The sequence below is a fragment of the Alosa sapidissima genome, chromosome 9, assembly GCF_018492685.1.
Source record: "Alosa sapidissima isolate fAloSap1 chromosome 9, fAloSap1.pri, whole genome shotgun sequence".
Lineage (NCBI taxonomy): Eukaryota > Metazoa > Chordata > Actinopteri > Clupeiformes > Clupeidae > Alosa > Alosa sapidissima.
Genome location: NC_055965.1, coordinates 13,724,241 through 13,739,143, shown reverse-complemented (window position 1 = coordinate 13,739,143; position 14,903 = coordinate 13,724,241). Strand labels below are relative to the sequence as shown.

General features: G+C 40.5%; 1 protein-coding gene across 1 annotated transcript; it reads left to right on the top strand.

Moving 5' to 3' along the window:
- The first annotated feature begins 6,919 nt into the window (after nucleotides 1–6,919).
- Nucleotides 6,920–14,737, top strand: LOC121719799 (B-cell receptor CD22-like). Its single transcript, XM_042105581.1, has 9 exons — nucleotides 6,920–6,928; nucleotides 9,487–9,783; nucleotides 9,891–10,148; nucleotides 10,352–10,621; nucleotides 10,936–11,202; nucleotides 11,418–11,511; nucleotides 11,623–11,683; nucleotides 12,337–12,569; nucleotides 14,049–14,737. The coding sequence occupies exons 4-9, from the start codon at nucleotides 10,366–10,368 to the stop codon at nucleotides 14,101–14,103; spliced, it is 966 nt and encodes a 321-aa protein (XP_041961515.1). The 5' UTR covers nucleotides 6,920–6,928; nucleotides 9,487–9,783; nucleotides 9,891–10,148; nucleotides 10,352–10,365; the 3' UTR covers nucleotides 14,104–14,737.
- The last annotated feature ends 166 nt before the right edge of the window (nucleotides 14,738–14,903 follow it).

Sequence of the window (14,903 nt, the reverse complement as noted above, 5' to 3'; positions counted from 1 at the left end):
TCACATAAGCCTTTCTAGTGCAAACTAGATGCTTATGTTCATGGAAATTTGATCGATGGGAAAGTATTATATCACATACCTACAAATACACATAGGCCTGTTATCTTAGTAGTCATGTTAAATAAATGCTTAGGAGTGAATGACTAGGCTGCAGGCTGTCACGAGGAGACAGAATGAGACCGAATGTAACCGTGCAACAACCGCTGTACCCTTTATCTTGTCTTGGTTCTCGGCAAGTTTGATTCATACCAGCCTTGTTGGTGCATCGTAGCCTAGATTATTTATTCATGGCAATTCACACATTATCGATGGGGAAGTAGGCCTACATCTCATATTAGCCTACACGTCATATTATCTTAAAGTTATAAAGTTAAATGTTAGAGAAGTGAATGTTGCTTAGCCTCACGAAGACCGTGCCAGGCTGAACGAGACCGTAATCGAGGGTGAGTCTTAATGTTATCAAACGGTCTAGGTTCTCGACAAGTTAGTTATTAACCAAGCCTTATTCTAGTATTGTAGATGATCGTGTTCATGGCAATTTACACATTATTGATGGGGAAGTACATCACATAAGCTTCAAATAGGCTACACGTTATCTGGGTAGCCTAGTTATAAAGTTAAATGTTGCTGGCTTCGTTTGTCACGAAGAGACCGCGCATCAGGCTATACCTACTAAACGAGACCGTAACCGAGGTATAGGCTATGAGTCTATGTAATCAAAACGGTTGTCTAGGTTCGCGGCAAGTTATTAACCATGCCTTGTTTTTAATGCATCGTAGACGCTTGTGTTCATGGCCATTCATATATCGATGGGGAAGTTCATCACATAGCCTACAAATACACGTCATGTTATCTTTGTAGTTAGAAAGTTAAAGAGAGGTGAATGTTGCTGGCTTCATCATAGTAGGTTCACGAAGTGACCGCGCGCAGGCTACTGAAGGAGACCGTAACCGAGGGTATGAGTAATCACACAGGTGTTATCGCAAGTTTGAGTTATCAACCGATCGCAGAAACCTATTTATTTCTCGTGCATCTTAGGTGATTGTGTAGCCTACATAGAGGTTCATAGGCTACATTACCAATGGATATAAAATACAAATACACGTCATCTTGGTAGTAATGTTAAATGAGATGTTTGTTGGTAGGCTGTCACGAGGACTGTACAACAGGTTAGACCGTAACTGTGCTAATGCATGAGTAATCAAACGGGTGTCTAGGTTCTTGGTAAGTTGAGTTATCAACTGATCCCAAAAGCCTTTAGTTTCGTGCATCTTGGAATTGTTCATTGAAATTCATATCCTAAATTACAAAGGGGGGAAATATTATATGACATAGGCTATGTTATCTTGGTAGTTAAGTTAAATGTTAGAAGTGAATAGGCTATTGGTAGGCTCGAGGAACCGCACGCACAGCTGAACAAGACCGAATGTAGGCTAACTATGGGCAGTTCTTGAGTCTAGTGTAGGTCAATATGAGTGTGTATGTCAGCTAATTTCAGAGACATGGAGAGCATGACATTTGCACATTGAGGCTACATGTCTTGGAGCGATATGGCGGGGGAAGTAACGCGCTATATAACACCCCCCCGTCGCGCGAACCGATGACCGAATCTATTAATTATCGGTAGGCCAACCAACGACCGTCCGGTAGAACCGACTTGCGTATAAGAGTCGGTTGTCCCATCACTATATTGGACTCGAGGTATGCCATTTGGGCGCACTGGTGTAGCCTAACAAGTTGTAGGGTAGGCCTCATTTAAAATGTTACTTGCCAACACGCTATAAAACGGCCATAGCCTATATCATGTAGGCCTACATCTCACGAAACTATTTCACACGCAGACTATATCAAAATGTATCTGCTAAGGAGCGGAGGCACAGAGACAGCCTGTAGAAAGGGGGATAAAATCGCACTGCTGCAACAAGTGGTAAAAATTGATCAGCTTGTATGACGATGATCCAAGACGTGAGCAGTAGGATCACCCAATCTATCAGCATTTTTTCTGCTCGTCGTTCTATTGCAAAATCATTATTTGGGTCGGTTCTAAATTGACAGAGTCGGTCGGGTTACGGCAAACGAAAATATTTTTTAAGGATGGCCTGGCAGTGTTTTTTTGCGCGTCTGCAGAAGTCAGCCAAATATGAATGTAATTCTGCGGCATAAAGCAGATGTATTTGTTTATTGTACAGAAAAATAAAAATGACATGTCAAGCAGTCAATTTACTACATTGCAGTCAACGTATAGGGCAAATTAATTTAAGAAACCAAGACGTGGGATATAGTTGTCTAAGCCTCTATTGCGTACACTGTAACAAGATTCTGTGATTTTCACAGCATCACTGCTGTTTTTGAGAAAAATGTGTACTGTATTTGTGAATACAGTATGTTGCTGTAGTTTCGCTATGAATTATGGTCAAAAATGGTCAAACTACAGTAATAAACATTTGCTGCGAATCATAACACAGTAATAAATCTGACTCCTCCCTCACTTGTCAGCTTTTTGAAAATTTTGAAAAAACATGGCGGAAAATCAGTTGGGGTTTTCTGTTTTCTTTTTGCACATAAATACAAAGTTAAGCTCCCAGATAGCAAGGTGACATTGATATTACGTTGATTTTCCACCCAAATCATCATTTTGAAAAGATATTGAAAAGTCATGGATTTATGGTTTACTGGGAAATTTTGACGTGGTGATTGAAACGTGCACCGCGCGACGACGTTTGAACTGTCCGGCGGCGGGAGATCATTTTTGAGCAACAGTTCAGTCAGAGTCAGACCAACGGTGTTCAGCACTCTGTCAAGTTCGCAGCTCCACCTTAATGGTAAGCAAGCATTTATTTATGTAACGTTAATGTTTCATTGTGAAATTGTACTACATTAAATTCGGGCATGTGTACAGTCTATGTACGTTGTACTGTCTAACTTACAGACTCATCCATGCTTGTTGGATCAACTAAGTAACTTTAGGCTAGCTATCATAGTTGCTGTTGCTGTGAAGGTGGCATTAACGTTAATGTGTTATGTTACGTTAACATTTTGGCAGTCTCGTTTATATTAGGCCTACCTTAGTTCTCAGTAAGTTACAGTTTATTATATTCATATAATTTATATAAAACATTCGCTAGTAGTGCTAGGCCTAGTATGTTACTGTCACAATGTTAGGCTGAAGATGATGTGCTGCTGGTTAACGTTAACGTGGAGGTTTAGCTGCTACCAGCTAACTTATGTAACGTTAACTCATCGTAATATACATATATCTATGTGTTGCTGCAAGCAAATATCATCAATGAGCTCACCCAGCTGGCTAACGTTAGCAGCTAAATATACCTTGCGAAACTGAGTTATGCTAACACCATCTTCAGCCTGGCATTTTGACAGTAAACTCAAAAAACATACAGTATATATATATAAATGATTATTCTAAAGTTTCACTTGTAAGTAGCCTTCAGGTTCAGTTGAAAATTGTTATCTAACACTGTTTATCTTTTTTTCTTCTATTTCTGCTAGGTGCTGCTTCACTCTGCTACTGGTGGTGGATCAGGCTGACTGCAACCGTTGGTCTAACGTTAGGATGCAGCACACGAGAATTTCTAAACGGGAAAAAAAGTGAATAAATGTACTTGCTTTTCAAACTGATAACAAGTTGTCAATGGTTATTTATGCAAGTTTGTGTAGCCTAAACCATACCTAGGCCTAGTGAAATTTATCCTGGCTGTAGATAAAGCAGGATATGAATTTCCCAAAATTACTGTATATAATATTACAGCACTGGTATTACTACTGTACTAAGTTACAGTATGATCCATAAGTACTGTGATTAAAAATACGGTAGACAATTCAATACTGTATACATTACAGCACTGGTAGTACTACTGTAGTTTGCATTTACAGTATCAGGCATAGGTACTGTGATTTCATATACAGTAGGTGTACTGTATAGTGAAATACAGCAACTTGCTGGTTATTTGCTGCCAGCAAGTTGCTGTAAATTTTACGTTAAACTTTTTACAGTGTAGCCTGTTAAAAACGTCGCCAGATAGTATTAAATCGGCAACAACATTGTTTTCTGCAGAAGCCTACCCAAGGCTACAGATTAATTCTGAACAGTTATTTCTCTACTGGCTCAATTATCACACCACTGTTTTGATTTGCGTAGCTGCGTTACCCCCAACACTGACAATAATGTAGACAGCAAATTTCTATTTTGATTTTCATTACCACCGTGTAGTCAAGCCTTAAGACATACCCAAGTAGCCTAAATCGAGGTAATGTTTAATTATGCATGATTTATTTTGTTATTGAATTCGTAGGCTGGGATTACTCTCGCAAGTCTCCTGCTTTTTCAGTAGGGGCGGCAGGCAGAGCGATGTACAGTGGCAGAGCAACGCACAGTGGCTGAAAGTGGTACTAAAGCTTCACGCAGCTTCACGCCTGGTAATGCGCGACTGAAGTGGTCATTTGAAAGCGATGCCCACTGTACCGACTTATGAAGATGATTAATTAACACGAAAACATTGCCTGGTGTCCCTTTAAAGCGATGGTTCGGAGTAATTTCACCCTAGGGTCTTTTGCACCATGACCCCGAGCCAAACACCCTCCCAGAACCTGTTTTCCCTTGGTCGAACCCTGGTTTGAGTAGCGCTGTCAGAAACTAATGAGTGAAAATTTTGCTCAAGGTGTAAACTAATGGGAAAAAGTTTTTTGGTATATCCAGTTTTTAATATTTTTTTTCCGAAGTGTTTACAACTTAGTGTTAACTAATAATTGTTGCAAACTGGTACTACGAACAAAATATTAGTGCATTCCTGGATCTACATCCTTATGCATGCTTCCTGCCAGGACTTTTACAGGCTTTTCCCAAATCACGGAAGTAACGTTGACGCAGCGGTATAGTAGCAGATAGTAGCATCCATCAGGCAAGTTTTATTTAAATAAACTCCTGGTGTACTTACAAACTTTTCAATGCCTCGTTTTATGAGTAAAGAACATAGTTGTACTACTGTAGAAGTTTCATACCATTCAGGGCATTATTAGTGGGGTAATTTTCAAGATAAAAGTTGGTACCATTACGACTGCAGAAACTCATTAGTTTCTGACAGCGCTACTTGACCAGGGTTCGACAAAGGGAAAACAGGTTCTGGGAGGGTGTTTGGCTCGGGGTCATGGTGCAAAGGACCCTAGGGTGAAATTACTCTGAACCATCGCTTTAAGCACCCTGCCAATATACATATCTCGAACCCGGGTCGCCGGCGTACGGTGCAGGTGCCCCAGCCAGTTGCGCCACGGCTGGGGCCTAATCCATTACTTTTAATCATAGCAATATACCATTGTTAGCTGTGATGATTTTATATTGCCATCATGCTATACATGTTAAATGAGTTAGGCTGCTAATTCCATCAGGTCTGGTCATCTTTTGTTGTTCTTTAATTAACCCCCCCCCCTTACATGGGATGGTTCTCAGAGGCCTGCCCCCATACCGATTCTACAAACATTAGTGTTTCTCACACCTCAGTTCCTGACCCCACGCTGTGTGAGTTCCAGAGCAGGAACAATATAGAACACATAATTTGGCACGCGATTGTACATCATATCAATCTTACAAGGTCAAAGCAATTGAAATGGCCATCTTGTTGAGGAAATAGCCACGTTGGTGTCATCGGTGAGACAAACACATTGGTTATGCACCTATGTGTTAAGGTTAGAGGAAAAGATCTGTTATAGACACACCGCAGATAATTTGTAGTTTAACTTTATGAAAGCAAAATGACACTTAAGTTTGTGGGGTTTGTAAAGGATATCCCAGGATGCGATCACTTTGCGCGGCGCACACCAGCCCACTATCCCGCCCGACCGAAATGAACACAAACAGCATGTTGAAATAAGGCTTTATATTTCATTCAAGAGCTTGACAACAGTGAAGATTATTAATAATATGCACCCAATTTTGTTTAATTATTAGGCTAAGTATGGTCTCTATAATTTGTGAATAAATCCAACATCTGTCTTATTTCCTCAAAACACCGTCTGCCACTCTGCCACTCTGTCTCTCCAGTAGAGTGTGGTAGCATAGCCTGTTGCAGTAATAAGGCTGTTAGAGCCCACACACTATTTGGACTTTTCAAATCCCCTATGTAAATTGAGTTGTTATCTTTCTGTTTAATTATATATACAATATAATATATTTGTATCTCCCCTGGCATACTTGACCTGTTTGTATTGTATGACATGTGACTGTATACTTAATTTGTGCTCAATAATTAAAGAGTAGAGTGTGATAGCCACCCGGAAGCTTGTAGTTTTAGCGTTAGAATTTTAACACTTCCTGGTTCGGAAGAAAAAAATCTCTATGGGAAAATGAATGGAGTTTTTGCAAATACGGTTCAAGTAACATTGTTTGTACTATTATTTTGTCTAGTCCAGTTAATGACAAAATTGCATGGCATTTTGTGCATAACTATCAAGATGCATTTAGCAAGCTTTTCCATACTTGCAATCTAGTGGTACACAGAATAACGCAACTTTGTACTACTCCTCACTGTGACTTGCAGTCTCCAGTTCCTGTTGAGCATGGCGTAAGCAACTGTAAGCCTTTGGTAACTGGGCAACCCATAACTTCTACTTCCTATGCTAAGTGTGTGTGTGTGTGTGTGTGTGTGTAAAAAGGAGAAGGTAACCTGTTATATCAACAGATATCAAAATGTCCATATACCATAAATATCTCCTGACACATCTTGCATGTGTGCAATTATAGTTAGTACATAAGGATTTTTACCGGATTCAAACAGCTGAGCTTGGATTGCATTGAGGTGCCGTCTAATCTTTCTTCACTAAATTGAGAAAAGAGTAATGGTGGCGTTACATCATCATCTCTCTCGTCAAGTTTGTACAGACCGTTCAGTTTTCTCTCTCTGAGCCGGGGTCAATGAAGGTGAGTGAGGCACAACCAATAAGAGCTGTTTTACTTTTTCCAGTGTTAAGAAGGGTCCGTTTGTGTGATTGAAATGTATTTTATTTGTTTTAGAAGAGATTGTTATTAGATTGATTACTGTAGATAGTTATTGAGATTGTTGTTGTTGTTAGTTTTTACAGCCTTCTCAGAGTTCAGTGTGTTTATGTATGCTTTCTTCGTGTATACACTGGTGCTAGTTGTGGTATAGGCATTAGAGATATCCCTGATGCTGAGAATGAAACTTTAAAAACAAACATGCTTAGAGTTATGTTAGACATTTGTTTCCATTTGTCAACACCACCATTGTACTCCAGTGTTGCAGCATAATGTATGCCCCTCAGAGAGTCTGAACAACTATAAATGAGTAATCCATTACAATCAAAGGACGAATGGACTAAGTAAAAGTTTGTTGTTGATATTAAGATATATTATCATTGCAGCAATGATTCTGAGAACCGTACACATATTTCTTTTGATGTGTCTTCTGTGGCAGTCAGGTGAGATGTTGCTAATTTTTTTTAAAGATCACCACAACACACAATTTTTTTACGCACGAGCCACTTTGTTAATTGTTGTTATTGTTGTTATTTTTAAAATTCTAAATTATTCATACCCATGCCTAATTCTGTTTAATGTTTTTTATTTTTTATTTCATGTGACCAAGATTTATTCTGCCTTGAAAGACCATGAGGCAAAACATGAAACATGGAAACAAATCCAATAAAATTAAATCCAAATTTGGCATGTAGATGCATAATTATGATCTTAACTGTATATTCATACACTAAAATACTCATGCTAAATAATAATATAGAAGCAGATTTATTTATTTGGCACACACACACTTACATCATCACTGTCATCACCTCACATACATACAGCACATTGCTTGCTACAGTAAGCCTCCTCTACTTGCTGCACACTGCCCCCCCCCCCCCCCCCCCTCCCTACATACACAGCACATTGTCTTCAGGATCTTCTTCAACACACATCCTCTACATACAACAGCACACTTACCTACCCACACACACACTACACACACACAGTCACTGCTACACTCCCCTCCCGCCCACACACACATCTTCATCACTCACATACATCATACATACAGTACTCTGCTTGCAATAGTAAGTCCCTTCACCATACTTGCAGTACGCTGCCCCCCCCCCCTCCCCTACATACACAGCACGTTATTTCATCAGGAAGCTTCTCCAACACACATCCCCAACATACTTACAGCGCACTGTCCCCCCCCCCCCCAATACACAGCACATTGTCTCATTAGGAAGCTTCTCCAACACACATATTGCACACTGCCCTCTCCCCACATACACAGCACACTATCCCATCTCCCCTGTCATCCCCCCAACACACACACCAAGACCCCTGGCAGTTGGGTTAGCCCCTTGAGCCGTGGATCTGCCCAAGGTTTCTTCCTTGGTAAGGGAGTTTTTCCTTGCCCCTGTTGCTCTTGGGTGCTCCTTGTTGGTTTTTCCTTGCCCTGTTGCTCTTGGGTGCTCCTTGTCCCCCCCCCCCCCTCCCCCCTCTTGGGTGCTCCTTGTTCCCCCCCCCCAATTCTCCCCCACCTTTCTTATGCAGCCCTTGCCACTTAATCTACTAAACCCCTGTTCTACTGCACTTCTACCCCCCCCAATCCCACGATCACGAGTGCTATATTGCTTTTATACAACAATTCTACCACAAACTAAATAATCTGAAAACACCCCATTATTGTTTAAAAATGTTAATTTCGACATCGTTCTTACGCATCAAAAAATAGTTCCCTTTTCAATAGACAGCGTCTTGGTTGCTAGGTAACCAACATTCCAGACCCCTCTCGTTACGGGTCTTTGTGGTTTACATGTCTTCTTGAAAGAAATGTTGAAATCACATTCATATCTATGTTTGCTGCATGCATGTTACAAGGACACTGGGCCATGTCATGTAAGGGACATGGTACTGCAAAAACACGGAAACATAGTCTACATTGCAGAACCACTCAACTTTATTAATGTATAGTGAATAAATGTTACACTACTGTGCACAGCCTGACGTGACGATGCTAGCACGTTAGCAGCGGTTAGCTAATTATGCTAACGTTAGTTATCTACAAGTCTCCTCCAAGTGACAATCATATTATACACAGTGCTGGCAATGCTGAGAACAATTAGCATCCTCGTTTATCTTACTTACATTGAGTTGACTCCACAGATGAGTTAATCTCGTTGAGTTAATCCACAGATGTGGTGAAGCACTGTTTCGCTATGGTTTGCTAAGGAGTAACCCATTGCTTGAAATAGTGGAGAGCTGGGTGTCAAATCTTCGCATTCTATCGCGGAGTGATTTATTATTAGCTGTGCTGAGTCTGAGTTGAAATGTCCAGGGATATTCCAACTCATGGAACGTCTCTCGGCCAATCAGAAACAAATAAATAGTTCCATAGAACCCAATTGTTGTATAAATATCTATCTATAGGGGTGGCTATTAAATACAGTAATATGCTATCATTCAATTGTAATGGAGAAACTGTGTTTCAGGTGTGCTGTGTGGACCCAGTGTGACCTACTCCTCTACACGAGTCTGTGGTCTTAAAGGGGCATCAGTGGTCCTGCCCTGCACATATTACTATCCATGGGGTCATTTCTATTGGGGAGAGTGGTATGAAGAGAGGAGTAAGAGAGTCAGAGGACACAGCAACTCCAGATATCCTGACTGCAGCCTGAACATAGACAACCTCTCATATGATCACTCTGGTGTTTACCACTTCAGGTTTTACACAAGTCTACACAGAAGCTGGATAACAAGAATATCTGGCATCAGACTTTCGGTCACAGGTGACTCTTGCAAAGCATGTTTATTACTCTGTAACTACATTTAATTGCATTTTAGTCCTTTGATCATTTTGTGTCAGAATCAAACATACATTTTTTACTCCCTGAAGATGTACAACTGAAAGTGGATCCTACAACAGCTACGGAGGGAGAGAGAGTGACACTGACCTGCAGCACTGTGTGTACCCTGAGTGAGAATCCCACCTTCATCTGGTTCAGGAACAGACAGCGCATAAAGAACCAACAGTCCAGCACAGGCAACAAGCTGCATCTAAACCCTGTCAGCAGTGAGGATGCAGGCAGTTACTCCTGTGCTGTACAAGGACATGGGAATCTCCCTTCCTCAGCTGCGGCCCTCAGTGTCAGATGTAAGCCAATATTCTCTATTACTGCATGTGTGTTTACCTTGAGCAGAGGGGGCAAAATGTACACACACACACTTGATAAGTGTAGTAAGTGGTAAAAGTAGAAGTTCTGATTCAGCTTCTTCACTACAGTAGAAGTTTAAAAAAAAAGGACAAACTTGCACAACATTTGTAGGATATTACTGTATTTATCTATTCTAATGTAGATGCTCCGAAGGACATGTCAGTGTCAGTCAGACCCTCCGGGGAAATAGTGGAGGGCGACTCAGTGACTCTGATTTGCAGCAGTGATGCTAACCCTCCAGTGCACAACTACACCTGGTACAGAAGGAGTGGAGACAAAACCGCACAGGTGGCAACAGGACTGAAGTACAGCATCACCAACACCAGCACTGCACACAGAGGTCATTACTACTGTGAAGCCCGGAATGATATTGGCGTGAAAAGCACGGATGTGACACTCCTGAACATCAGATGTGAGTAAGACTATTTCAGCTGGTTCAGGATAGATGGAAAATCAGTTACTAATGCTAATCATCCTTGTCAGTCCAGTATTGATGATTGTCTCTAGCTTTGGTTCACCAAAGATGATTAAGTGTTCATATGTGCCATTCTTGGTCATCTCAGTGACTAACGTCATCTTAAGTGAATAACTTCATCTTTCTCTAACATGTTTACAGTGATACATATAGAAAATAGCATAGAACCTTTTACAAGTGATATGAGGTTGTTAATCTTTTTCAGTGGGCAAATGATGAGGCTGTTTCTTTCTTGTGTTGACCTAACCCAGACTCCCCAAAGAGCATATCAGTATCTGCTAGCCTCTCTGGTGATCTGTCTGAGGGCACCACAGTGACTCTAACCTGCAGCAGTGATGCCAACCCACCAGTGCACAACCACACCTGGTATATGAAGAGTGGGGCTGAAGCTCTTATCAGGGGCACAGGGGAGAGCATCAGCTTCAATGTGACCTCTGATACCAGTGGACTTTACTACTGTGAGGCTAAGAATGAAATAGGCTCTCAGAACTCTACTGAAGTTCAAATCCTTTTAGCGGGTGAGTTTTAAGTGTTAACTAATCTCATAGACTGATCAATGTCAATTTCAAATCTAGAACTAAGATCTAATTTCAAGAAAAAACTCAATTTAAAACTTCTTAAAAATGTTTTATACTGTGAGGAAATGACATTGTCACTTTACCTCTAAACTGATTGTTACCCCATTGTAGATGTGTTCCATTCTTTGCTATTGATATTGTCTCCATCTTCACAGGGAACCAGGATAGCTCCATGGTCTTGGCAGCTGAAGTCATTTTAATTGTGATACTGATTCCCATACTGATATTGCTTGGACTCCTCTGGCTGAGGTAAATGCTGAAATACATTAGAATCCATCTATTGTTGTGACAGCTTTAGAGCATAGTATTACAATGCAATGCTGCCATGATATCAGTGTAACTTGTGTTTCTTGTATCTAGAATCCGAAAGAAGAGACGCCCATCAGGTTCTGGGACAAGGTCCCAACAGGAGGACACAGAGGTGGGCAGGTCATACAGGGTAGTACTCCAGATAGAGAAACAGTGTGCCATGCACATCCCAGAAGCCATTTGGATGGGTGAAGGATCTAAACTTAGCATATTAGTATACGAGAGATAAGAGTTGATCTGACTTGGTCCAACTAGGGGGTTATTCCAAGTACGTGGTTTGGTGACAAACCTGGGTAAATTAACTCAGAGTAAGTGGTAAACCTCCTACAAGAAGAGCCCTATTACCCAGTGACGTTACCCAACATTGCTTAGAGCGCCTTTAAGGTTTTCTTTTTTTTAAAGTTTTTACAATTATTATTTTTTTTAATTATTGTATATCATGTGCAGTGAGGTTTTGAGCCCCGACGGCTCAGACTGGTAGGCCTATCTAATCCTAGTCTGAGGAAAAGCCATAGGGGCTCAAAACATCACTGCAAATAAATAAATAATAATAATAAAATGGGAGCTCTTTGGTGTGTGGATCATCTCTTATCTCTTGTACACAGGGTATATTCAGCATATTTTTGTTTTTAGATTATTTTGAAAATGTATTTATTTATTTTACACCTAACCCAATCCAAACTGATGTTTGTCCTCAAAGCTTTATCTCTTAGTTCCCTCTTCTCTCTCTCTCTCTCTCTCTCTCTCTCTCTCTCTCCTCACCAGAGCGATGCCAATGCTGTGAACGCCACCATCTCAGCAGTGGCTATGACTGCTGGCCCATCACAGGCAGCTTGTGCAGCATATGAAGATGTTCACTACGCCAGCATTCAATTCAGTGGATCCAAAGGGCGTGAAGGACCTGTGTACGGCAACATCCGACAGCCCAAACCCCCCAAACAGCGCGAGGATGTGGAGTATTCCACAGTGAAGTTCTCTCAGCCCAGTGCTGCCACCCAGTGGGTATTTTTGTGTATTACACCAAACCTAGGAATATTCAGCTCTAGCTTGGCAACGCATGTGTGTGCATTCCAGTACCAAATGTGAAAAAAAAAAAATCCATTGGGTCATTAAATCTTAAATCTGGATTATTTAATCTTAAATAAAGCAATCTCAGCTCAAATTGTATTGGGGATTGGATCAGGTAGCAAACTACTCATGGTAGCACAAGGTTTAAAAGCCTATAGTAAACTCATTCACAAAACCAAGGAGCTTATTCCTCTATTTAGTATTGCTTCCTGATAGGCAACTTTCTGTTCACATAAATTGTGATGAAACGAAAGATTAAAGGAATTATCCGGAGTAAAATGCACTTTAGATCGATTTACGGATGATTGGTAGTACATACGTTGAGTTGACATCCAAATCATGTCATTCGGATGTGTTTTGAGAAAGTTCGATGTTACCGTTTTTAGTCAAAGCTTGTTAGCGTGGAAGTGAGAAGGGCATATTATTTTGCCGCTACAAAACGCTATTTTTATACCTCTTCTACAGTTCCAAACAACATTGCACTTACGTGGTAGTGAGTAGAGGGTCCCTAAAGCCAAACCGAAGTATCCCGAGGTCTTTATGTGGTCGGATAGAGAGTCCAGAATGAATTTCATCAAGCCAGTACCTTTCCGGAAATGTTGCCATCTTTGCTGCCATCTTTGCTGCCATCTTTAGGGGAAAGTCTGTAGGAGTCGATTGCCAAGTGTGCTCTGGAAATTCACAATTTCGTCGCCATTAAAAAAAAAAAAAAAAACATAGTCCAGTATTTCTTTTGAAATTGAAATGAAGTTGTATGGACTGGACTATGTTTTTTTTTTTTTTTTTAAACGGCGACAAAATTGTGAATTTCCAGAGCACACTTGGCAATCGACTCCTACGGACTTTCCCCTAAAGATGACAGCAAAGATGGCAACATTTCCGGAAAGGTGCTGGCTTGATGAAATTCATTCTGGACTCTCTATCCGACCACATAAAGACCTCGGGATACTTCAGTTTGGCTTTAGGGACCCTCTACTCACTACCACGTAAGTGCAATGTTGTTTGGAACTGTAGAAGAGGTATAAAAGTAGCGTTTTGTAGCGGCAAAATAATATGCCCTTCTCACTTCCACGCTAACGAGCTTTGACTAAAAACGGTAACATCGAACTTTCTCAAAACACATCCGAATGACATGATTTGGATGTCAACTCAACGTATGTACTCCCAATCATCCGTAAATCGATCTAAAGTGCATTTTACTCCGGATAATTCCTTTAAAATTCCACCATTGCTTCATATCCATCTTACTGATTCTTGGAAGCAAACAAATGATGTTGTTTTCACTGAATGTTCCCACAATATTGTCTGGCTACATCAGTAGTTTCTCTGAAATTATTTGATGTGCAATTAGCAGAGAACAATCTTAATTTTTAACTAAAATGTAACTTCTCATATTTTGTTTCCTATAGATCTGAGGACAAATCTGCAATCTACAGTACAGTAAACAAAAGCAGCAGGACCTAAGCCACGTTCTACGACCTGATTCAGAGCCAACCAGTGGGGCTGGTGTGGACTGTGACTGATAGTGATACAGCTTTCTACCCAGTTATCTTTGTCATATATTAACTTGACATTGTTGTCCTGTGTCACGTCTGTTTCAAGTCAAAAATGTCTAAGTCCTTTATCTGACTGGTGGAGTCATGGGGAATAAGTGTAATGGAATTGTACTGAGATAAAGCGTGCAGCCTATTTCAGCACAAACATCATTCGTTTTTAGGTCATAACATAAAGTTATTTATCAAATTGAATATATACGCTGGAGTATGCGTTTCGTGATGATAGCACAAAATGAAGTCAACACATTAAGGGATACATCTGACTTCTTTATTATCCAACAGTTTGAGTAATTGTATTATTACAAAATAACGATGAATAATATACACAAGAGTGTTAGATTGTATCAATGATCTGTTTGTATAAATAAATAGTGCTAGAATTCTGAAAGTATAGTAGGCTGATGTTTTATTTAGTGCACTGTGCTTTAGTCTCTGTTTTGTGTAACATTACAGCCATCAAATGAGATCCATGCGGCATAGTTCATTTAACTTTATTTAAAGATGCAGTTGGCAAGTCTGACAGATTGAGGGGAATTAGCCAAAATTTTGAATGTTTACAACTCTGTCAGATCAGACTCTGACAGTCAGATCTCACACAGGCCTGCTCTGATTGGACCAGAAGAACTGGGAGCTGTGGATTTTTGCAAAACAAATAACAGGCTCTAGGTGGAGGTAGAAGTGCAGTTTTTTTTTCTAAAACTGGCTGAT